This window comes from Panthera pardus, unplaced genomic scaffold, assembly GCF_024362965.1.
Source record: "Panthera pardus isolate Hobbes unplaced genomic scaffold, ASM2436296v1 HiC_scaffold_3, whole genome shotgun sequence".
Taxonomy (NCBI): Eukaryota; Metazoa; Chordata; class Mammalia; order Carnivora; family Felidae; genus Panthera; species Panthera pardus.
Genome location: NW_026526876.1, coordinates 10376387 through 10398638, shown reverse-complemented (window position 1 = coordinate 10398638; position 22252 = coordinate 10376387). Strand labels below are relative to the sequence as shown.

General features: G+C 59.6%; 3 protein-coding genes across 5 annotated transcripts; all 3 read left to right on the top strand.

Moving 5' to 3' along the window:
* Nucleotides 1-2144: 2144 nt before the first annotated feature.
* Nucleotides 2145-10370, top strand: TNFSF12 (TNF superfamily member 12; the record flags this gene model as incomplete). Its single annotated transcript, XM_019413845.2, has 7 exons — nt 2145-2588; nt 2751-2798; nt 3405-3480; nt 4170-4223; nt 4309-4344; nt 9319-9443; nt 9633-10370. Coding segments are annotated over 7 exons (1035 nt in total), but the record flags the coding sequence as incomplete, so codon positions are not given.
* A 322-nt stretch (nt 10371-10692) lies between these two features.
* TNFSF13 (TNF superfamily member 13) lies at nt 10693-13803 on the top strand. 3 transcript variants are annotated; one of them, XM_053893113.1, is made up of 7 exons: nt 10693-10911; nt 11754-12023; nt 12373-12451; nt 12602-12649; nt 12795-12913; nt 13116-13254; nt 13492-13803. In XM_053893113.1, the coding sequence occupies exons 2-7, from the start codon at nt 11766-11768 to the stop codon at nt 13599-13601; spliced, it is 753 nt and encodes a 250-aa protein (XP_053749088.1). In that variant the 5' UTR covers nt 10693-10911; nt 11754-11765; the 3' UTR covers nt 13602-13803. The 3 variants fall into 3 exon arrangements, with proteins under 3 accessions (XP_053749088.1, XP_053749089.1, XP_019269137.2); XM_053893114.1 differs by having other exon boundaries at nt 10700-10911; nt 11794-12023; XM_019413592.2 differs by lacking the exon at nt 10693-10911 and having other exon boundaries at nt 11000-12023.
* A 1029-nt stretch (nt 13804-14832) lies between these two features.
* SENP3 (SUMO specific peptidase 3) lies at nt 14833-22148 on the top strand. Its single transcript, XM_019413581.2, has 11 exons — nt 14833-15038; nt 15866-16591; nt 17390-17629; nt 17725-17836; nt 18211-18358; nt 18487-18534; nt 18934-19011; nt 20587-20724; nt 20907-20990; nt 21108-21158; nt 21598-22148. The coding sequence occupies exons 2-11, from the start codon at nt 15877-15879 to the stop codon at nt 21706-21708; spliced, it is 1725 nt and encodes a 574-aa protein (XP_019269126.1). The 5' UTR covers nt 14833-15038; nt 15866-15876; the 3' UTR covers nt 21709-22148.
* Nucleotides 22149-22252: the final 104 nt, after the last annotated feature.

Here is a 22252-nt window from a genome sequence, read left to right as displayed (position 1 = left end):
ACAAGGTGCTGGGAACATAGTGAATAATAAAGTCCTCATAGAATTTACCTCCTAGAAATAGACGCTTCTTCTAGAAGCAGAAGCCAGAAAAGATATCATTTTATACTTTACAATGTAGATGGGGAGATAGTAGCCAAATCTATCATTATAAATTGTGAGAGCTGAGAAACCGATAAGGGGTACCAGAACAGAGAATGAGGGAAGTTTGGATCCTGTTTAGAAAAGATGATCTGGAAAACCCTCCAAAATGACTTTGAGCTGGGGTGGTCTGAGTGTCCCAAGTATGGGGAATAAAAGTGACAAGACCCTGAAGGAGGAAGGTAGGTCAGCAGGTTCCAGAACAAAAGGGCAGGACGACACCGAGCCTCAAGGCAGAAGGTTCTCCATATACTTCCCTTAGAATCACTGCTTTATCCTATTTAATTATTCCTCTTGCAACAGAATTGTTTGCTAATCCTTTTTGACTGCAAATGTGCAGAAGTGAATGTTAACAGGTGAAATGCATTCTTTTTAGTTTTTTTATTTATTTATTTTGAGAGCGAGGGAGAGACAGTCCTAGTGAGGGGAGGGCAGAGAGAGGAAGAGAGAGAATCCCAAGCAGGCTTTGCACGCTCACCGAGGAGCCCGGCGAGGGGCTCGAACGCAGGAAACCGTGAGATCACGACAGGAGCTGAAACCAAGAATCCGAGGAGCCACTCAGGCGCCCCATGTGTTAAATGCGTTCTTGAGGGTCCGGCTTTTACCAAATTCACTTATAGGGCTCTCGTAGCTCTCCTTGAGCTCATTTAGGCCCTGTGATTACCGGAAGCAGCCCTTGTGTTTCCAGACACACGCATTTGGGGAACACTAACGGGGCGGAGGATGACGCAACCCACCGCCAGATGCTCACGTTTTTCAACGGACCGCCAACTGATCTGCCCAGAGTAGTGAAAACAGGACCCGCGTTAACCATGTCCTCAGGTTCTTTTCCAGTTCCTCGTGATGGGGTTTTGAAGAGGGCAGGGGGTTCAGAGCTGAGCTGACAGCCAAGAAAGAATTCTTGAGACATCATTGGTGCAAAACAAGATGATTTTATTAAAGCACGGGGACAGGACCCCTGGGTAGAAAGAGCTGCCCCGGGGGGTTGTGAAGGCTGCTTATATACTAAGGAGTTGGGGAGGTTTCCAGAAGGACTTTGATATGCCAAAGAGGACTCCTAAGATACCCAAGGCCCAGCCATTGTCAGGCTAAGGCTGTTTTCCCCTCCAGCGAGGCATGGACGGGAGGACGTAGGGGCTTCCTGGAAAAATGTTCTCTGGATTTGCCTCAATGGGCTGCCGGTTATCAGGGCATTTAATGTCACCTGCCATTTCCTTCTTTTTTTTTTTTTTTAATTTTTAATGTTTTATTTTACACTTGAGACAGAGAGAGAGCAGGGGAGGGGAGGGGCAGAGAGACGCAGACAGAATCTGAAGCAGGCTCCAGGCTCGGAGCTGTCAGCACAGAGTTCCAAGCAAGGCTTGAACTCACAGTGAGTTCATGACCTGACCCCAAGTCGGAGGCTTAATCCACGGAGCCACCCAGGCGCCCCATACCTGCTATTTCCTTCTCGCCTGTGTTCCCCACATCACTAGGGAGGGGAGGGTGATGCTGGGGCTCAGGAAACTGAGTCTACAGGTGTCTGGAGATGAGGCTATCCATAAGATTGCCTTTTTCTTGTATTTTACTAAAATATTTACAGGCTGATGGGAGACTCAGGTCCTGCACGACTGTGATCTCTATCAGTTAACCATTCGTTTTTCTTTCCTCTCCTTTGTTCTCGGGCGGCCGGGAGTGCCTGAGGAATAGCACACACATCCCATGTCGGGGGTGGGGGCAGGGGAGGGCGGGGAGTGGGGGGATCGGGCTGGCTTGCGCTTGGCCCTCAATGGGCCTTAGGCTCTCTCATCACTTGCACGGAAGTACCGGCCTGCGGTGCAGCCGATAAAGCCCCAACTTGCTCTGGCCCCAACCACACCGCGCGGTGACCTCGGGCAGGAGCCTGAAATCAACTAGACCCGTCGGAGGCGCGGGGGTCCCGCCGCCAACGCCGCCGCCGCCGCCCCCGGGCCGGGTGGAGGCCCCGCGCGCCGCGCCCCCCGCCGCCCGCGCCGCCCCCCACCCCCCCCCCACCCACCACCCCCCCCCGGGCCGGGGCCCCTCCCGCCAACCCCGGCCCCGCGGGCGCACGGGGCCGACGGCGCGGGCCTCCTCCCGGGGTCCGCGCGGTGCACGCGCCCGGCCGCCCGCGCCCCGGCGCACGAGCAGCGTCCGGCTTCCTGAGCGCTCCCCTCCCCGGGCGCGTCCGTCGCCCCTCCCTCTCCGCCGCCCGCTCCGCCCGCTCCCCCTCCCTCGCCCCCGCGGGTCCCGGAGGGGGGGGCGGCGCGGCAGGCACAGCCCCCCGCCCCCATGGCCGGGCCGTCGGAGCCAGAGGCGGAGGGGGCTCCTGGGGGAGCCGGGCACCGCCCTGCTGGCCCCGCTCGCGCTGGGCCTGGGCCTGGCGCTCGCCTGCCTCGGCCTCCTGCTGGCCGCGGTCAGCCTGGGGCGCCGGCCCCCCGCCGCCCGCCCAGGTGAGGCCCCTGCGGCGCAGCCCTCCCGGGGCCGGCCCGGAGCCGCGTCTGCGGAGCGGCGGGCGCGGCCGGGTGGGCCGAGGGCTCGGGGGCCAGGAAGATGGGTGGAGGGTGAGATGTCAGGTGGAGGAGGGCTGGGTGACGCTGCCTCCTTCCCAGCAGGAGCCTTCCCAGGGGGAGCTGGTGGCAGAGGAGGACCCGGACCCGCCGGTGAGTGGCCGTGGGCGGCGGGCGCGCGCGTCTGGGCGTGGGGAGCGTGTGCGAGCGGAGGGTGCGGGGTGTGCCCTGGCGGCGCCGGCCGCGCGTGTGCGCGGGGGTGTGCACCGCCGTGCACGGGTAAGCGAGGGGGAGAGAGGGTGACGGCTGCGTGCAAGGGGTCTGGGTCACCCGAGTACGGAGTGTTTATTGGCCGCGGGTGAAGTGGGGGTATGAGACGGGGTGGGGGGGGGGGAGCCCGCCGCCGGAGGAGGAGGAGGAGGAGGAGGAGGAGGGATGCTCGTGATGTGTGCGTGCGGGGCGTGTGCCCACCGTGCACACTGACTGGGTGTGGGCGCGTGTGCCATGTGCCTATCGCGCCCAAGGGTCTGTGCTCGTTGTGTGTGGTGGGGGGCTCGGGAGGGGGCGCGGTGAGGGCTGGGGCAGGCCTGACCCCCGGACCTTGCCTCCCCTTGGACCCCCCCCCCCCCCCCCCCCCAAGGCTTCTGTGCCTGCTGCTGGCTGGTGCCTCTTCTGACGGGGCCCCCTGTCGGTCTCAGTTTACGTCTCTGCTGGTCCCCAGGCAAGACCCTGGTTTAGCCCTGCCCTTAATTCCCTTAGGAAATGAATCTCCAGATAGAGGAAAGCCGAGATGCCGGGCCTTTCCTGAAGCGGCTGGCGCGGCCTCGCAGAAGCGGTGAGCACCCCCTTATCCCACCTTCCGGAATAGGAACAGTGACGGGTCTGCCGTGGCTTCTGCACTCATTATTGCGTTTGCTTGCCCTAATAGCCCCACAAAGCGGGCAGAGCCGAAACCACGAACCTCACTGACAGGCAGGATGGAGAAACTGAGGCACAGACAGTGTTGGGGCGGGGCGGGGGGGGGGGCGTTCACAGTCATGCAGCTAACCAGTTGAGGCACGCTCAAACCTAGAATTCTGGCCCTCTCTCTGAAGCCTGTTCCATCACTTGGACCTGCTTCTCATTTCAAACCCTACACCAAATAGGAAGGAGGGACGGTCTGGGGTTAGGAGAGCCCCTGGGGTCCTGATGGAGACACAGAGGGGCGTTGGGGAGTCAGGGGCCCCGGGCCCAAATAAGCTAAGAAACTTCTGAATGGGATGATCGTATGACTACAGGCCCAGGTTTGCACGGGACTGTCCCAGCTTACAAGTGTTTTGTCAGTGCGATTATTAATAGCAAGACTTTTGTTCTCAGAAACAACCCAGTTTGGATGAGAAATCATATAGTCGAGGAGATAAGGCCTGAGGTTCTGAGGACAGGAGCCTGGACCAGAAGGGGGATGCTGGGCTTCTGAGAGGGAGAAGGGGCTGGAGAGTGGCTTCTGGGCACTCTTTTGCCCATCTGTCTTTCCTTGATTCTCAGCACCCAAAGGCCGGAAAGCAAGGGCTCGCAGAGCGATCGCAGCTCACTATGAAGGTGAGTGATGGGGGAGCTATGCCCAGGGAGGGCGGGTGGTGGAGGGGCAGGCCAGGTCTCACCCACCCTTTCCTGTGTCTTACAGTTCACCCACGACCGGGACAGGACGGAGCGCAGGCCGGTGAGACCCCATTCCCACCTGCCCCTGCTCTCCCCTGCCCCCCCACAGCACTGACCTCCTGGACAAGGAGCCCCTCAAAACCTTTCCCTTCCCACCATCCTCCCTGCCTTCAGCTGGGGAACCCCAGAAGCCAGTTCAAGAAAATCTTCAGGGCCTCGGTTCTCTCAGCCCCCAAACCTGGACTTTGTCTGTGACCCAGGTGTGGGAACCCGGGCAGTCTGCCCCCACCCAACCATTAGGCCTCGCTCTTGTGCAAGAAGCACATTGGATCCTTCCCTCCTCTCCCCCGCCACCCCCCTCCCGTATTCTATGAATCTTCACCACTCTGATCACTTTTCTCAAAATGTTTCTACTGGGCTCTTCTTTTCCACCTTTACCCGACCTCCCAACTCAGCACTATGACCTCAGAACCTCAAACCCAGTCTCTGGCCCCTTCCCCTCCCAGACTCTCCCCCCCCCCCCCCACTACTCCATCCCACCTGCGTTGCCAAGGCCTCTAAGTGAAGTAGGTAGATTCGGTATGTGGCTTGAGGCTAGCGGCTTGCTTATGAGTCGGCTGTGCGGGGGAAGGGGAAGGAAGGAATCACAAATGACTTCTCGGTTTTGAACTTGGGCATCTTTGGGAATCGTGATGCCATTTATTTTTTTTTAACGTTTATTTATTATTGAGAGAGAGAGACAGAGCACGAGCAGGGGAGAGGCAGAGAGAGAGGGAGACACAGAATCCGAAGCACGCTCCAGGCTCCGAGCTGTCAGCGCAGGGCCCGACGCGGGGCTCGAACCCAGGAACCGCGAGATCATGACCTGAGCTGAAGTCAAGACGCTTAACCGACTGAGCCACCCAGGCGCCCCTAATGATGCCATTTATTGAGGTGGCGTTAACCAGGGGAGAAATGGGTTGGGAGATACGTAAATTAATCATGAAGTGTTTAATAATCAGCCAGTGGCTTCCACAAATAGCTGGCCGGACATCGTGGGCCGGCTCAGGCTAGGTCAGGACGCGAACAGTCAGGAGTCACAGCCACAGACGTGGTATTTAGAGCTGTAGGGTTGGATGAAACACCGCGAGGAAGAAGCACCCCCAGAGTGAGTTCCTGAGGCTCTCGGACATCCAGAGGGGAGGCCAAAGACAGCCCAGTGGACGCTGAGAAAAGCAGCCGGACAGAAGGGAAGAAACCGGGGAGGGGAGTGTCCTGTGATCTGGGAGAAGACTCGGTCTCACCCAGGAGGGTGTGGCCATCTGTGCCCCATGCAGCTGAGTGGTCACATGAGATGACCGCTGGGTTTGGTAACCTTAAAAGTCAGCTGGTGACCTGGACATGGGCGGTTTCAGTGGCCCGTTAGGATGGACGCCAGTGTGGATTGGGTTAAGAGAAAATGGGAACTAGGAATTGGAGACGGTGACAACCCTTTCTAGAAGTTTCTCTGTGACGAGCGGAGCAACAGGCCAGTAGCTGGAGGGAGCTATGTATGGAGGAAGGGTGCAGTCCTTCTGGTGGTGAGCAACCCTACAGGGGTCTTAGCCAACGGCTACTGAATGGAACATTCATCCAGTCTCTGCAATAGCCCTAAAAGGAAGCTGTCAGCACGGAGCCCGATGCGGGGCTCGATCTCACGAACTGCGAGATCATGACCTAAGCCAAAGCCGAGAGGTGGGCGCTTAACCGACTGAGCCACCCAGGCAGTCCGGTAGATAGAGGCCACTTAACCTGCGTGAGGCCTCGAGGATACCCAGGGGTGGAGCCCGGGTTTGAACCCAGCCAGCGCGGGCTTGTGTCCCGGACATGCCTGGTGCGGGGGTGGGGGGAGCCTGCAGGGCAGCGTCCAGGAAGGGGGCCAGGGGTGGGTTCCAGAACCGAGAGAGGAACACATCATCCCCTGGAGAGTGTGACGACAGGTCAGTTTTTAGTGCTGGTGGGGGGACGTGAGGGAGCCCTTGCATGATGACTTCTAGGTCCTCGGGGAGCATGACGAGGGAGGGGGGGGGTGGTGAGCAGAGGTGGTACAAAACGCTTATCTTGAGGACTACAAGAGCGAGCTTCGTGGGGGAGGAGCAGGAAGGCTGCCAGGCTATAAAGAATGTCCATTTGAGGTTTGTGGTGGTGACATTGGCGGACATCGTGGTCCCAGGGACCCCGTGCCCCCTGGCCACAACCAGCCTTCGCCCAGGCTGGTCCCATAGTGGGGCGCGCCCTCCCTCCTCTCCCCCTCCTCTTCAGGCCCCGGGCCAGCCTTCCTCCCCTCCAGATGGGCCATTTATTTTAGCCCAGACATTCATTCGTCCCCTGACGGAACACACACGCACTGAGCACCTGCTGTTGGTAAGGACCGGGCCGGGCGCCCACGGGGGATGATACCCAGACCTGTTCTCGAGAAAAAGTCACCGTCTCGGAGAGGAGACAGGCATAGGGATTTGCAAGTTACGGTAGGCTGGGACAGGAACAAGAATGAAAGTAGCCAGAGGGAGGCGGTGGCGGAGAGGAAGACACCCAGCTTTACAGTGGAGTCGGGATTCCTGTCTCAAAAAGGCGTGGACCCTGCAGCACGAATGTAAGATGGACCGGGGGTCAAGGGCGCGCCAGGTGGAAGGAGCCGCTTGTGCCAAAGCCCCGAGTCTGGCAAGAGGATGATGAGGCCGGGCGACCAGGAGAAGCCCAGCGTGGTCGGAGGGAATTGGTGGCGGAACAGCATGAGACTCGAGGTTGGACGAAAACGTGGAGCCGGGCCACACAGGCGTTCTGGAAGTCGTTCCAAGGTCAAAGCAAGTAGAGGCAGGCTCACATCTGCGTTTTTGAAACCTCACTCCCCGTGGCTGTGTGTAGGGAATATACTGGAGCCGGGGACCGGGGAGACCGGGGGAGGGGGGGGGCCAAGGAGGAAGGAGGCTGGGAAGAATCCCTGTGAGAGTGGCGGAGACCACACTGCGGGGGGCAGAGAGGGGCCTGGGTACCCCGTGGGGGCAAGAACCCGGAGCTAGATGCGGGCACAGAGACAGAAAGCGAGGCCGGGGTGGAGGGGCCGCGCTCAGTTTGGGTCCGGATGATATTACGGTCCGATGGTGACGGCACAGTGAGCGGGGTGGGGGAGGACGCAGGAAAGAGCGGGGCTGGAGGCCCACATGGGAGTCTGCAGGGTGACGGGTATCTCGTAGGTGGGCAGGAGAACGCCCGGCAAGCGTTACCACGTCCTTGCGCAAAGTAGCAAGGACAGCGCCCCGGGGCCGGCAGAGGGGGAAGGCCGCCAGCGAGGCCCGGGACAGCAGCCGCCAGAGCCACACGAAGCCAGAGCCGGGGGGCCGCGTTGGCCACCCCCCCTCCTTCCTCCCACCAGTGTCCCCTGGGCGCCCACTCCGAGCAGGCCCAGCCCCGGGGGCCACGGCACAGTAGACAGTAAGGCCGGGTGGGACCCCCCACTTCCTCCTGTGTAACTAAACCGGATGACTTCCTGCGACGGCGGCTGCTCCGAAGGCGGGGGGCCGTGGCGAGCAGGTGAAAGACAGGCCGGACTGGCCACACCAGGGTGGCCGGGGAAGGGTTCCCAGCGGAGTCGGGATCTGGCCGAGGGAAGGTGCCAGGTGTGCGGCGGGAACAGGAAGGAGGCGGGAGTCCTGTGAGCTGGCGCAGCGAGAGAGGGGTGACATTGGAGAGGTGGACTGGGGCGGGCCTGGGAGGACCCGGGAAGCCACTTGAGTTGTGCTCTGTCGTTTTACTATTTACCTTCTTTGCAATTTGTAACTGGTCCAGTTCTAGAGTGGTGTTTTTTTGTTTGTTTGTTTTGTTTTTCCGGTACATCTTTATGGAGCTATGCTTCAGGGTCCATACAATTCGCCCATTTAAACTCTATTTTTAAAAGTTTACTTATTTTGGGGTGGGGGGGCAGAGAGAGGGGGCAAGAGAGAGAATCCCAAGCAGGCCCCACGATCCCAGAGGAGCCCGACAAAGGGCTCAATCCCACGACCCTGGGATCACGATCTGAACCAAAATCAAGAGTTGGACGCTCAATTGGCTGAGCCAGCCAGGCGCCCCCATAGCATTTCTTTTGGGGGTTGAATAATTTCTCATTGTATGGATATACCACAATTTTCCTTACCCATTCATCGTCTGATGGACACTTGGGTACCACTTTTTTTTAAATGTTTATTTATTTTTGAGAGAGAGAGAGAGAGAGAGAGAGAGAGAGAGAGAGAGCACAAGCAGGGGAGGGTCAGAGAGAGAGGGAGACACAGAATCCAAAGCAGACTCCAGGCTCTGAGCTGCAGGCACAGAGCCCGATGCGGGGCTCGAACTCACGGACCGTGAGATCATGACCTGAGCTGAAGCCGGATGCCCAACCGTCTGAGCCACCCAGGTGCCCCTTGTTATTTTCAATTTTAATAATCCCAGTAATATACGATTCAAGTACCGTATATGGTCTCAAAACAGACAAACAGTAGAGACACAGGGGCTTCCGGGTGGCTCAGTTGGTCAAGCATCTGACCTTTGCTTTCAGCTCAGGTCATGATCTCAGGGTTCGTGGGATCAAGCCCCTCGACAGACTGCGCTGAATATGGAGCCTGCTTGGGATTGGGATTCTCTCTCTCTCTCTCTCTCTCTCCCTCCCTCCCTCCCTCTGCTCTCCCCCCACTCGTGCTCACTCCCCCCCCCCAAATAAATATTTTAAAAAATATTTAAAAAATTAGAGACACAAAATATCAACCCCCCCCCCCACCTCTCCTTCCATCTGGCTCTTCTCCCCAGAAGTGGCTGGTGACGGGTTGCTCCCGACCCCTCTGGTCACACATACGTTGCATTTCTGCACAGAACTTCCTATGGCACTACAGGCTCCGTGGGCCGTGACTCCACCCGGGGCCTGGGGCCACGTGTCTGTCTTCTGGGCCCAGCGGGCCCCCGAGACTTCTGTACCCGATGGGTCTTTGGGGAGTGTGAGGAAGTCCTGGAGAGGGACTCTCCCCGATCTCTGAACACCCACATTCAGGTGTGGACGGGACGGTGAGTGGCTGGGAGGAGGCCAAAATCAACAGCTCCAACCCACTGCGCTATGACCGCCAGAGCGGGGAATTTACAGTCACTCGGGCTGGGCTCTACTACCTGTACAGTCAGGTAAGCCCCACCTGGCTCCGGGGGGGGGGGGACGCGGGAACCGGGGGACAAGGGTCCGGGTCACGGGGCGGGGGCAGCTCCAGGTGGGCGGGGAGCTCGGGCTTTGGGCTGGGGTTGGGGGGGGTGGGGGGGGTGGATCCCTGGGTCACCGAGGACAGGGGACACGGAGACCGTGTCGCCTCCCCGTAGGTGCACTTTGACGAGGGGAAGGCCGTCTACCTGAAGCTCGATTTGCTGGTGGACGACGCGCTGGCCCTGCGCTGCCTGGAAGAATTCTCCGCCACGGCCGCCAGCTCCCCGGGGTCCCAGGTCCGCCTCTGCCACGTGTCTGGGCTGTTGCCCCTCCGGCCAGGGTCCTCCCTGCGGATCCGCACCCTCCCCTGGGCCCATCTCAAGGCCGCCCCCTTCCTCACCTACTTCGGACTCTTTCAGGTTCACTGAGGGGCCCTGGTGGCGCCCCGGGCCCCACCCTCCGCTGCTCCTCGCCCCAGACCCGCCCCCCCCCTGCAGGCTGCTTGGACTGTTCACGTGTTGCCACGCCACGTAGACAACCCCCTTCTCCTCTGACACCCACTCCCCCTCCCCCCTGCACCTCACTAGCTCCTGAATCCCTGGTCTTTCGACGCCCCCCCCCCCCCCCATTTATCTCCTGACTCCCTGCCCTGGCCACAACCTCCCCACCCTGCCCCCGGACACTGTGTCTACTCTACCCTGGGTGAGGGTGGGTCCCCACCGCCTGTTCAGGCACTAAGAGGGGCTGGACGCCAGGGAGACTGAGACGGGGCCAGGAGTTCCCAAACGTGAGGGCTAAGAGCAAGACGAGATCCTTCCCGATAATTCCCTGTGGATTTTTAAAACAGATATTATTTTTATTATTATTGTGACAAAATGTTGATAAGTGAATATTAAAGAGAATAAGCCACGGTCTCTCTCTTTTTTTTTTTTTTTTTAATGTTTTTGAGAGAGAGGGAGAGAGAGAGACAATGCACGAGTAGGGGAGGGGCAGAGAGAGAGAGAGACACACACAGAATGTGAAGCAGGCTGCAGGCTCCGAGCTGTCCGCACAGATCCGCACGCGGGGCCCGAACCCATGAACCGTGAGATCGTGACCTGAGCCGAAGTCGGAAGCTTAACTGACTGAGCCACCCAGGCGCCCCCACGGTCTCTCTATTGGGACTTAGGGAACAGTTCTCAGGGTAGCCGAGGGCCACGGCAAGGGGGGCCGGGCATCGAAGGGTGGGGTGCGGGACGGCTGGGACTCCAGGGCAATGTACAGGCTCGGGAATGGGGACCCACATGCTTCTGACCCCTGAGGCATGAACAGAGAGTCAAAAGGCAAACTGCCAGGAAAAAAAATCAATCCTCTGCCCAAGGTCCAGCAGAAGCCGCCTCATTTACCTAGGAGGCGGGCTTCCTCCCGAGGGTGATCCCTGGCTGGGAGGAGCGGGAGCCTCTGGACATTCAGCAGGTGCGGGCCCAAGCCCTGGCCTGGATGTGGGGTGGGAGCAGGCTCGCAGGGGAGCTCGGGGTCAGGAAGCAGGACGTGGCCGGGGGAGTGGGGGGGGGGGCCTGGGTCCAGGGGAGGAACCTTCCAGCGGTAGGGTGCTTGGGGCTGTCTCTTTCTCTCTTTGACCAGAGCCTTATGTAAGAGCTTTTCTCGGGAAACAGGAAGTCCTGCTTGCCAAGTTCAGCACAGGGAGTAGCGCAGGCCTTATTCCAACACACCCGGCCTGGCCCTAACCCCAGAACTCGGCCAGTTTCTGGCTTCCGCGACCCTGGTTCTCCTCCCCATCCGCCCCCTCCCCTCCTTTTGCACGTTCAGTCATTCCCAGCCAACTTGCCCAGAGACCTCTCCTGTGGCTCAGCCAGAGGGTCTCCCGCCCTCACCCCTTGACCCCCAAGCTGCCCAGCTTGTCCCTCCATCCCTGCTCTTGGCACTGTGCCCCGGGGCAGCCGACCTTCCCTCCCCCACTCCTGGGGCCCTCCCAGGGTTCCCGTGCTCGGGCTGCTTCCTGGGTGTCACTGGCAGTCCCGTCCTTCCCAGACAGATTGTCACCAAATTCTCCTGAGGCTGGAGAAGGGTGTGGGGGGGAGGGGGGCGGGGGAGCGTGTCTCAAGACGCCACCGGCCCCGCAGTGGGGTGCCAGGAGCTCCAGCAGTGCCCCTAGCCGGTTTTCCTCCTCCTTCCTTTTTATTCTCAAGTTCCTTTTTATTTCTCCCTTGCGTAACACTCTTCTTCTTCCCTTCTGCACCCCCACCCTCCCCACCACCTCCTCGCCACCCCACTCCTGAGGCCACTGCTCTCTGCAGGGTCCCCAGCTCATGCCAGCCTCGTCTCCTTCCTTGCCAGCCCCCAGAGGGCCACCGGGAGACATGGGGGCCCCGGCCCGAGAGCCGGCGCTCTCAGTCGCCCTCTGGTTGAGTTGGGGGGCGGCTCTAGGGGCTGTGGCGTGTGCCATGGCCCTGCTGACCCAGCAAACAGAGCTGCAAAATCTAAGGAGAGAGGTGACTCGGCTGCAGAGGACTGGAGGGCCCTGCAAGGAGGAAGAAGGGCATCCGTGGCCGAGCCTCCGGGAGCAGGTGAGTGAGGGGAGAAGGGCGTGGGGGAGTAAGGGATGGATGGCGGGGCCATCTCCAGACCTCTTGGTTCTAGCCTCTCGGTCTGTAAAGTTTTGAGTAGGTGCAAGAGAGGGTCCCAGGTTTGGAGGTCAAGGGAGCAGCCATTCCAGGAAAGGAAATTGTTAAAGATTAATGCTTCTCGTACCTAACAGATCCTGGAGGAGAGCCAGCACCGAGACTCAGGTTGCTGGGGAAAAGTGCATGAGAGATGTGAGGCACTCCTGGGGCGGAGGGAGGGGGCGGGCTGGGAAGAGAGGCTGCCTGGGACCCTTGCATCTCAGCCTAACCCCGACCCTCTTTCCGTGAGCAGAGCCCTGACGCCCTGGAAGCCTGGGAGAATGGGGAGAGGTCCCGGAGAAAGAGAGCAGTGCTCACCCATAAACAGAAGAGTGAGGCCTCGGGGGTGCAGCCGGGGAGGGAGGTGACCCAGCCGCATGGGGATCTGGGGACAGTTATCCGCAGCCAGGGTGAGGGTGGAGGGGCTGAGCACAGGGCGGCCGGGGCAGGTGGGCACTGCTCAGATTCCCTTCTCTCCTCAGAGAAGCACTCCGTTCTGCACCTTGTCCCCATCAACATCACCTCCAAGGGTGAGCAGTTTTCTTCGATAACGGCTTTCGGGGAGGGGCCGGATTGGGGAACTGGGGGGCTGGCACCTGGGCCCAAGAGACTCCTGGGGGCGAAGAGTGTCTGAGAATGCAGGGAGATCCTGACTGCCCCACCCCTCACCCCCAGAGGACTCTGATGTGACAGAGGTGATCTGGCAACCAGCTCTTAAGCGTGGGAGAAGCCTGGAGGCCCAAGGATACGTTGTTCGAGTCTGGGACACTGGAGTTTATCTGCTGTATAGCCAGGTAATCCCAAACATACCCTACGCCTCATGTGGGGGGCCGGAGGTCTGTTCTCCCAGGGCCCGTAAGTCCTGCTACTGAGAATTCCCGACCCTTCTGTTCATACCAAACTTAGAAGACCCTCCTTCCTTCCTTGGCTCTCTTGTCCAGGCTCCCGAGGCCTCCCAGCACTGAGCCATCTCGTTTCTCCTCCGTTCCCTGCCAGGTCCTGTTCCACGATGTGACTTTCACCATGGGTCAGGTGGTGTCCCGGGAGGGCCGGGGAAGGCAGGAGACGCTATTCCGTTGTATACGAAGTATGCCTTCCAATCCGGACTGGGCCTACAATAGTTGCTACAGTGCAGGTGGGAGCCCTGTGGGCGGTGGAGGGGGTGGGGGTCGTGAGAAGAGCAGGGTCTCTCTGACCCCGGGGGGGGGGGGGGGGGTGATGAGGAAGCTCCGGCAGGGGGTTGGAAGCCTGGGTGGAGAGGTGGGTCTGGAATGAAGGACAGAAAGCGCAAAAGAGGTTGAGCTGGAGAAGGGAAGGGAGACGTCAGTCTGCGCGACCGTGACCTCACTGAGCATCTCTTCTCTCCTCTCAGGTGTCTTCCACCTACACCAAGGGGATATTTTGAGTGTCACAATCCCCCGGGGAAGGGCGAAGCTTAGCCTCTCGCCATCTGGAACCTTCCTGGGCTTTGTGAAACTGTGATTTTGAGGTGGTCTCAAGCTCGGAAGACTGGGGTGGGGACATACTGGAGGCAGCCAAGAGCTAACAGGAACAGAGGCCTCTTCCAGGGTTGACTGGAACCCGGGGTTTGACGACTCACGAATCTCCGTGCCTCCCTTTTCCCTTTCCGTCCCCATCCCCTGGACTTCGACTTCACGGATATTAAAGAAGTGTAATCTCTTGCTCTCGTCCCCATCCAGCCCCACATTCTTGGGGGGTGGGGGGAGAAATGGGGGGCAATGCCAGGCCTTGGTGGAGACCTACTTTAAGTCCCACTGGAATGCTTCCAGAACAGCACCACCATCTAGCGGCAGCTTGAGAGAAGCAGCCTGCCTGTTGGCAGAAGCCCACGAAGCCTCCCTCCACTCAGGAAACTCCTGGTTCCCCACGCCACACCTCTCTCCAGGTACCCGCTGCCTCCTCCCTCCACAAGAAGCCCCGCCCTCACCTCCCTCTCCACCAACGGGGCCCCGGGCTCGGCTCCCATCACTATCTCCAGGGGTGTGTTTATTGTGCGCCCGTCTGGGGGGGGGGGGGTGCCCGACGACGACGACGACAGTCCCTTTGCAGACACACCACCCTACGGGTGCCAAGTTCCGCCTTTCCTGCCCTCCGCTCCCCTAGCGTGACGGGCCCTCCAAGCCTCTCGGGGCTGGGACGGGTCGCCGGGCAGCCTCGGGTAAATCTTAGGCCCGAATGCTGGTCTTCCTTCACTCCTCGAGCTTTCTTTCTGCTCAAGACCCGCTTAAACTTAAATAGGAGAGTAAACGACTTCCACTTCCCCCGCTGCCTTGCCTCAGCCCCGTCCCTGTACCGGGATCTCCCCGCCCTCCCGGCTGTCCTCCGGCGCGCCGCCGGGGACCGAGGTACCAAGGCCCCGGGGTTCGGGCCCCGCCAGCGCGGAGAAGCGCTACGCAGCGGGACACGCAGCGGTGGGGGACGCGCAGGCGCAAAAGGGAGCGCGATGGGCTAGTCGCGCGCGGCCGGGAGCAGCGAGCGTGCGCAGGCGCAGCCCTGCACGGGGCTCGGGGGCGGGACGGTCCCGTGGCGTCTACGTTCGGGGGTAGGCGGGACTAGGCGCGCGCTGGCCGCGCCGGCGCTGTTCGCCGGCTGTGACGTACTAATCGTGCGCCGCCAGCGCCGGTGGGCCTGGGGCTCGCGGGAGGGGAAGGAGGAGAAGGAGGAGGAGGAGGGGGAGGTGGTGGAGGTGGAGGCTGGAGCAGAGCAAGCGGCGGCCGCGGCGGGGCGGCTCGGCGGCGCGGCGCGCGGCCCAGAAGCGTTGGAATCCTGAATTGAGAGGGCTGCGCCTGAAGACAGCAGGAGTGGCGGGGCCGCCGCCGTCGCCGGAGAGATGAGCCGGGAAGCTTGAGGCCGGAGACGCCCGCCCTCGGGCCCGTCCGCCCGGCTTCCCCGCTCCCGGTGAGGACGCCCCCTACCCTTCCCCCAGCCCTGCCGCGGCCTCTCCCATTCCTGGATCTCATTCCCACCAAACCGGGGCCCAGGAGGCCCTCGAAGGGGCTTCTTCAGGCCCTCGGGCGCCGAACTGTCCAGGACCAAACCGGTGTGGGACGCATTCTGGCCCCCGGGAGCGGAGCAGGAGAGGGGGCTGGGCCAACCTGGCTCACGCGGCTCAGTTCTGTCCCAGCGGCTTGATCCGGCTGCCTGAGCACCGGTTGGGTTCTCTTTCAGTTTCCCTTAACATTCTTCCGTTTTCGTTAGATTTTACTACCTGAACCATAGCCCTGGGATCCCCATTCCCTCCTGCGACGACCTGAGCATGCCCGTACCCTCCCCACCCCACCCCATTCATTCCGAGGTGGTAGAGCACTCTCTCCCCACTCTAGACCCCGGTTTCCCCGTGGAAGCTGTGTTCTCAGGTATCTCTTTATCATGTCAGGAGTCTCCTGCTGAGCCATTGCCCTTACTAGGTTCTCAGTTAGGATACTCCTGGTGGCATTAAATACTGACAACAGTGGCTTTAACCTGGGGGGTCCGAGAAATAAGATCCTGCCGCTTAGCCATTCTCCCTTGCTCCTCTGTGGTTGGGGGAGAGATGGTGGCATGGACTCTGAAGGGCCCTGCGGATCTTGTTAACCGAAAAGATCGGAAATTCGTAGGGGTTTTGCGCTTTTTCCTCTTTTCTTAGGTCATTCATATCTGATTCCAGAGGAGGCATGCTGAGGAAGAGAGGCAGGATCTGGGGTGCGGGGTGTTTGCATTCTGACACTCTAACCGTTGTTTTACAGGCTACCGGAAAATGAAAGAGACTATACAAGGGACCGGGTCTTGGGGGCCTGAGCCTCCTGGACCTGGCGTGGCCCCGGCTTACTCAAGTCCCAGGCGGGAGCGTCTTCGTTGGCCCCCACCCCCTAAACCCCGACTTAAATCAGGTGGAGGGTTTGGGCCAGATCCTGGGTCAGGGACCACAGTGCCAGCCAGACGCCTCCCTGTCCCTCGGCCCTCTTTTGATGCGTCAGCTAGTGAAGAGGAGGAGGAAGAAGAGGACGATGAGGATGAAGATGAGGAAGAGGAAGGGGCAGCTTGGAGGCTGCCCCCCAGATGGGGTCAGCTGGGAACCTCCCAGCGGCCTCGCCCTCCTCGCCCTACTCATCGGAAAACCTGCTCCCAGCGCCGCCGCAGAGCCATGCGAGCCTTCCGGATGCTGCTGTACTCAAAAAGCACCTCGTTGACATTCCACTGGAAGCTTTGGGGGCGCCACCGGGGCCGGCGGCGGAGCCTCGCACACCCCAAGAACCATCTTTCACCCCAGGAAGGGGGTGCGACACCACAGCTGCCATCCCCCTGCTGTCGTTTTGACTCCCCTCGGGGGCCACCTCCGCCCCGGCTCGGTCTGCTAGGTGCTCTCATGGCTGAGGATGGGGTGAGAGGGTCTCCACCAATGTCCTCTGGGCCCCCAGTGGAGGAAGATGGATTAAGGTGGACTCCAAAGTCTCCTCTGGACCCTGACTCCGGTAAGGTGGGAATGGGGTGTGGGAAGGGTGGGGGCAGGGTTCAGATCCAGGAGGATTGGGAGCCTCTTGCTGTGGTGAGAGCCGGGCCTAAGGACAGTGGGACGGCAGAGCGAGGGGGTCCAGAATAGCTGTGAAATATCTTAAGCCCCACTTTGAGCAAGATCTAAGTCTGGGGAGACGGTCAAGGCCGGGTGACAGAGTCCCCGAGCCGAGTAGGCGTCCTGTGTACAGATGAGAACGGGAGATGAGGTTTAGAAAAGTTAGTCTTATTATCCACGCAAGCTCCCTTTTCGTTTGGCCTTTCCGAATAAAGGGGCCCTTGCCTGTGCATCTGTGAAGGGTGCTACTCTGGTACTGGGATGGGATTTCTCTGCAGTTACCACCTGTATAGCCGTGTGTGACATTCGCACTCGGGATGTTTCTTTCGGGGACGCAAGCAGACAATGTCGGGCTGTGTTTTTATCAGTCCCTGGAGTATTTATCGAGCCTTCGGTGTGCACCGGGTGCCGTACTCGGTGCTAGGTATACGGTGGTGGTAAATGTCTCGGACGCGTGCCTCTCTCCGAGTCTGTCTTTTCTTGCTTCTGTCCTATGACGAGCACCTCTTCTCTTCAGTTCCTCTGTAACCTGTTAGACATGCTTCTCTCGCGCTTTACGGTTTCCATCCCCTAGAGTTCCTATCGGGAGATTCCGTTTCGGTTCCTCCCCGTGCTCTTAGAATTTGTATCGTTTGATCTCACCATTGTTCCTTGATCTTAGCCAATTTCTCATCCCCATCCTGTTTCCCCTGCGCTGTAGGCCTCCTCTCCTGTACTCTTCCCAATGGCTTTGGGGGACCGCCCGGGCCAGAAGGGGAGCGAGGCCTGGCACCCCCTGACGCCAGCATCCTCATCAGCAATGTGTGCAGCATCGGGGACCACGTGGCCCAGGAACTTTTTCAGGGCTCAGACCTGGGCACCGCAGAAGAGGCGGAGCGGCCCGGGGAGAAGGCCGGCCAGCACAGCCCCCTGCGAGAGGAGCATGTGACCTGCGTGCAGAGTAAGGGAGCCCGGACGGCCGGGCCTTCTCTTCTCTCCGCCAGCTCCTGAGTTGGAGTGCGGAGGCCTCACACTCTCCTCTTCCTCTCCGCTCAGGCATCTTGGATGAATTCCTTCAGACTTACGGCAGCCTCATTCCCCTCAGCACTGATGAGGTGGTGGAGAAACTGGAGGACATCTTTCAGCAGGAGTTCTCTACACCTTCCAGGTGAGGCAGGACAGAGGGGTCCTCAGGAGAGGGCCGGGGCCTGAGGGGCCCGAGGGGTCAGGGGTCGGGAGAGAATGCCGCCCAGAGGGACCGACTCAGGGGAGGAGGAGGGAGCAGGGACCGAGGGGGAGGAATCTGCGGGTGAAGCGCGAAGCCCCTGTGAGCAGATGGGGCGGTCCTTCCCCGGGGCCCTGAAATATGCCCGGTGCTCACGTGCCTCCTTCCCAGGAGCGGGCCCTTCAGCAGGCCCTCGGAAGGCTACGCGAGCCCCAGCGGGGACTAGTTGAGACAGATCCCGATTCTGGGCAGCAGAAGGTCCTTCTGTACGCCCTAGCCCCTCGTCTCTTGTGTGACTCCGCCCTTGGCCTACTCAGGAAGGGCCTGGTGCTGCAGCTCATCCAGTCGTACCAGCGCATGCCAGGCAACGCCATGGTGAGGGGCTTCCGAGTGGCCTATAAGCGGCACGTGCTGACGATGGACGACCTGGGGACTTTGTACGGACAGAACTGGCTCAATGACCAGGTGAGGAGGAGGGAGAAACGGGCCCCGGAGGGGGTTTGGGGAGTGGGGTGTCTGGGGCCCTCTGCTCGGGGGAGCCCTGTGCCCATGCCGCACCCTCCATGGCAAGTTGCCGCCCGTCTTCTCCCCAGGTGATGAACATGTACGGAGACCTGGTCATGGACACGGTCCCTGAAAAGGTAGGCCTGACAGGGTACTTCAGTCCCCAGGAGAACCTCTGCAGATCCCAGCAGCTTTTCACTCCCTTTGATCTCTTCCCTTTTCACGGAGGGAGGATCTTTGTTTGGGGGAGAGGTGGTAAAAGGCGGTCTGTTAAATTCAGACCTGTAACCTAGGTCCCGAACTTCTCTGTTCCTTTCCCCCCAGTCGGCAGTGGTTCTCCCCGTGGCTCACCCCACCAGTTGGGAGGGGCAGCAGGAAGAGAATTGGGTTTCTGCCCCCAGTGGAGTGCAGTGGAGGTTGTTGAAACTGGCCCTCGGAGCCCCAGTGACATGGGGCGGGGACTGGGCGGAGGAGACTTGGCAGGGAGGCCTGAAGCTCTTTTGACTCCATCCAGCTCTTTTGTGTCATTGGCACAGGTGCATTTCTTCAACAGTTTCTTCTACGATAAACTCCGTACCAAGGGTTATGATGGGGTGAAAAGGTGGACCAAAAACGTGAGTTGCCAGTTCACGTGTATGTGGGTAACGCCTTCCCTGTAAAGGATTAGAGTTCCGCTTTCTAGGAGTCCCTTCCCCGAGGCTGCTCACTCAGTCTTTCAAGTAACATGGGTCTTCTGTGCGTTCGGTACTGTCGTGGGCAGCAAGGACTCGGTGTTAAGTAAGGAAGACTTCTCGCCTTCGTGGAGTGTGAATAAGTAAGTTAAATTTCAGCTAGTGTTAGGCACCATGAACAAATTAAAAGGGAGACGTAGTAGCGTGGAATGTGGGTGGCTCCAGGAAGGCCACTCTTCTCTGAGCCTGGAATGATGAGGGCCTGGTCACGTGTGGCTCGGGGGCAAGAGTGGTTTAGGCAGAGGGGACGGCGAGTACATGGGACACAAGGTGAGACTGTGGGGGGCCCAGAAGGCCCACAGGAGTGTCTGCTGTGGTTGGGGCAGGGTGAGGGGGGGGAATATGATCAGAAGCTTGGCCAGGGCTGATCGCGTGGGGCGTGGAGGCCGCTGTCACCGTGTGGCTGAGGCGCCGTTGACGAGCCTTAAGCAGGCTGGGAAGAGCCTCCTGTTTTGTTGGAGATTGGAAGTGGGGCAAGAGTGGCAGCAGGCAGACTAACTAGGAGGCGAGCAAAGAAGGCCAGACAGACACTTGACCAGGATGCTGAGGGAGGAGCAGGAGCGCTCTCTAGGATGGGTTTTGCAGGTAGAATCGAAGTACTTTCTGGCGGGTTGGACGAGATAACGAAGAAAAGCTCAGAATCAGGGTGATGCCTGGGTTTGTAGCAGACGTTACTGGGGAAGACAGGAGAGAGCACGTTTGGCGAGGGGGAAAAGATCGTTCTCGTTAGTTTCCCTGCCCTGCAATTCCAAGGCCAGGAAATTTCTACAGTGAGGTAGGACCATGGGCTGCAGCATTTCTTAGTTTCTGTCCCCGGGCTCAGGAGCTCACACCCTCCCCGACCTGGCAGGCCTACTGCTCCCGATAGAGGTGGGGGGACCTACAGTGAAAGAACTTGGCCTCTGCATACTGCATCTGAGTCCCACCTCTGCCCCTTCCGTGGCCTTCAGCAAGTTGCCTAGTCTTCTAAGCTGCTGTTTCCTCCGTTAGATCGAGGGAGAGAACTTCCTCAGAGGATGGTTGTGGTAACTGACCGACCACTTGCCGGGGACCCAGCGTTGTCCTCGGTGTGACTTAATTCTCAGAACAAACAGAGGAGGTAGCGGCTATCGTTTCCAGCCTTTTACGGTGAAGAGAACTGAGGCATGTAGAGTGGCTCGCCCATGGCCACGAGCTAGGAAAGGCAGGAGCTAGATCTAAACCCCCGCAGTCTGGCTCCAGAGTGCTGAGCCTCGGTCCTTCGCTACTGAGCGCCGGTACCTTTAATGTGTGGAAAGTCCCCGGGCCATCCTGGGCTCTCAGGTGTGTGCTCTGACACCGCCCCTTCCGGTGGAGGGCTGGGCCTTGTGCCCTCCCATGCGGCTTCCTGCCAGCGCCTCCACTCGTCTCTAGACCCCTCATGACAGTAGGCAGGACTCTCGTGCCCTCTGACCAGACCCCTGGCACTGCCCCCCTTAGGTGGACATCTTCAATAAGGAGCTACTGCTGATCCCCATCCACCTGGAGGTGCATTGGTCCCTCATCTCGGTTGACGTGAGGCGACGCACCATCACCTACTTTGACTCGCAGCGCACCCTGAACCGCCGCTGCCCTAAGGTCTGAGTGGGAAGGAGGGAGGGGGGAAGAGTGGGGAGGAAAGCCAGTGGCGGCACTCGCGGCGGAGGGGTGGGCCTGGGGGCTCTGAGGAGCAAACCTGGGCTCGGTGCCCGTGACCACCATACCCCGGGCTCCTGGGGGAGACACCGGGCATCGCTCCCTCCTTTTCTCCGTCTGCACAGCATATTGCCAAGTACCTACAGGCAGAGGCCGTGAAGAAAGACCGGCTGGATTTCCACCAGGGCTGGAAAGGTTACTTCAAAATGGTAAGTTTCTAGAGGGAGGAGTACGGGGTGGTGACAGAGGTAAGGCAGGAGGCAGAAGTTGAGGCCACGCCCCTAGGAGCCTCTAAATGAAGGGCCTGCCTTCTTCTCCTTTTCTAGAATGTGGCCAGGCAGAATAATGACAGCGACTGCGGTGCCTTCGTGTTACAGGTAAGCAGATGGCAGTTGGATTAAAGGGCTGGGCAAGAGGAGGGAGGCTGTCCTGCAACCCGCCCCTGCCCCATTGCCCACAGCCCCTTGTGGAGCAGAGGGTAACCTTAGGTGTCAGAGAGCACAAACATGGATTTCGTTGGCTCTCCTGGCTTCCCCGTCCCACATCGGGACTGGGTCTCTTGCTCCTTGGTTTCTGGCCCTAAGGAGAGTTGCCTCCTAACCGCCAATGCAGAGTATTTTAACACCGGGCATCTCAGGTACCGAGAGCAGTGATGTTAGACTTTGAGCCCCAGGCTGGGGCACCTTGGCTCCCTTTGTGAAATGTGGATGTTCTCTGAAAGTTCCAGGGAGGTGGATCTCACTCACGCGAAGGGGGTAGTACGGGTCCTGACTTGGGGGGCGGGGGATGCTCACGGCCTGCTTTGTTAACACCCAGTACTGCAAGCACCTGGCGCTGGCCCAGCCGTTCAGCTTCACCCAGCAGGACATGCCCAAACTTCGTCGGCAGATCTACAAGGAGCTGTGTCACTGCAAACTCACTGTGTGAGCCTTGGATCCCAGGCCTCAAGCCCGTTTATGAATGGGCGTGAGGACATGGGGGACCCTTCCTTCCCAAGAAACTCCCATTCCTTTCCTCTCTTGCCTCTCCCCACCCAGTTCCCTTTTGGTTTTTCATATTTAAATGTTTTAATTGATTTCTGTATTTTTTTTTTTCCTTTTGAGAGAATACTTGTTGATTTCTGATGTTCAGGGGTGGCCGTGAAAAAGCCTCTTTTTTCTCTGTGCCCTGGGGGAGCGTGGCCTGGCGGCCTGGGTGGGGCACCCATCCATCCCCCTTCTGTGTGCAGGGACGGGGGCAGGAAAATCTGTGCTGGGGGTGGAGGGCGGGCAAAGGGATTCCGGCCTGCCAGATCTTCAAACTTTTTTTTATATATATATATAAATGCCACGGTCCTGCTCTGGTCAATAAAGGATCCTTTGGAGATACACAGTGGTGGTCGTCCTTAAGGGGCATCAAACTAGTGCGTATGCTCGCGCTCAGGCTTTGATTCAGCAGCCCCTGTTAGCTCCCCTTTTCGTGGTCATGGAGA

Coding starts and splice junctions, on each gene's coding strand:
- TNFSF13 (XM_053893113.1), top strand. CDS start 11,766: ATGCCAGCCTCGTCTCCTTCCTTGCCAGCCCCCAGAGGGCCACCGGGA. Junction 12,452..12,601: donor GCTCACCCATAAACAGAAGA/GTGAGGCCTCGG, acceptor TTCTCTCCTCAG/AGAAGCACTCCGTTCTGCAC. Junction 13,255..13,491: donor CAATAGTTGCTACAGTGCAG/GTGGGAGCCCTG, acceptor CTCTCCTCTCAG/GTGTCTTCCACCTACACCAA.
- SENP3 (XM_019413581.2), top strand. CDS start 15,877: ATGAAAGAGACTATACAAGGGACCGGGTCTTGGGGGCCTGAGCCTCCT. Junction 19,012..20,586: donor TGAAAAGGTGGACCAAAAAC/GTGAGTTGCCAG, acceptor TGCCCCCCTTAG/GTGGACATCTTCAATAAGGA. Junction 21,159..21,597: donor GCGGTGCCTTCGTGTTACAG/GTAAGCAGATGG, acceptor GTTAACACCCAG/TACTGCAAGCACCTGGCGCT.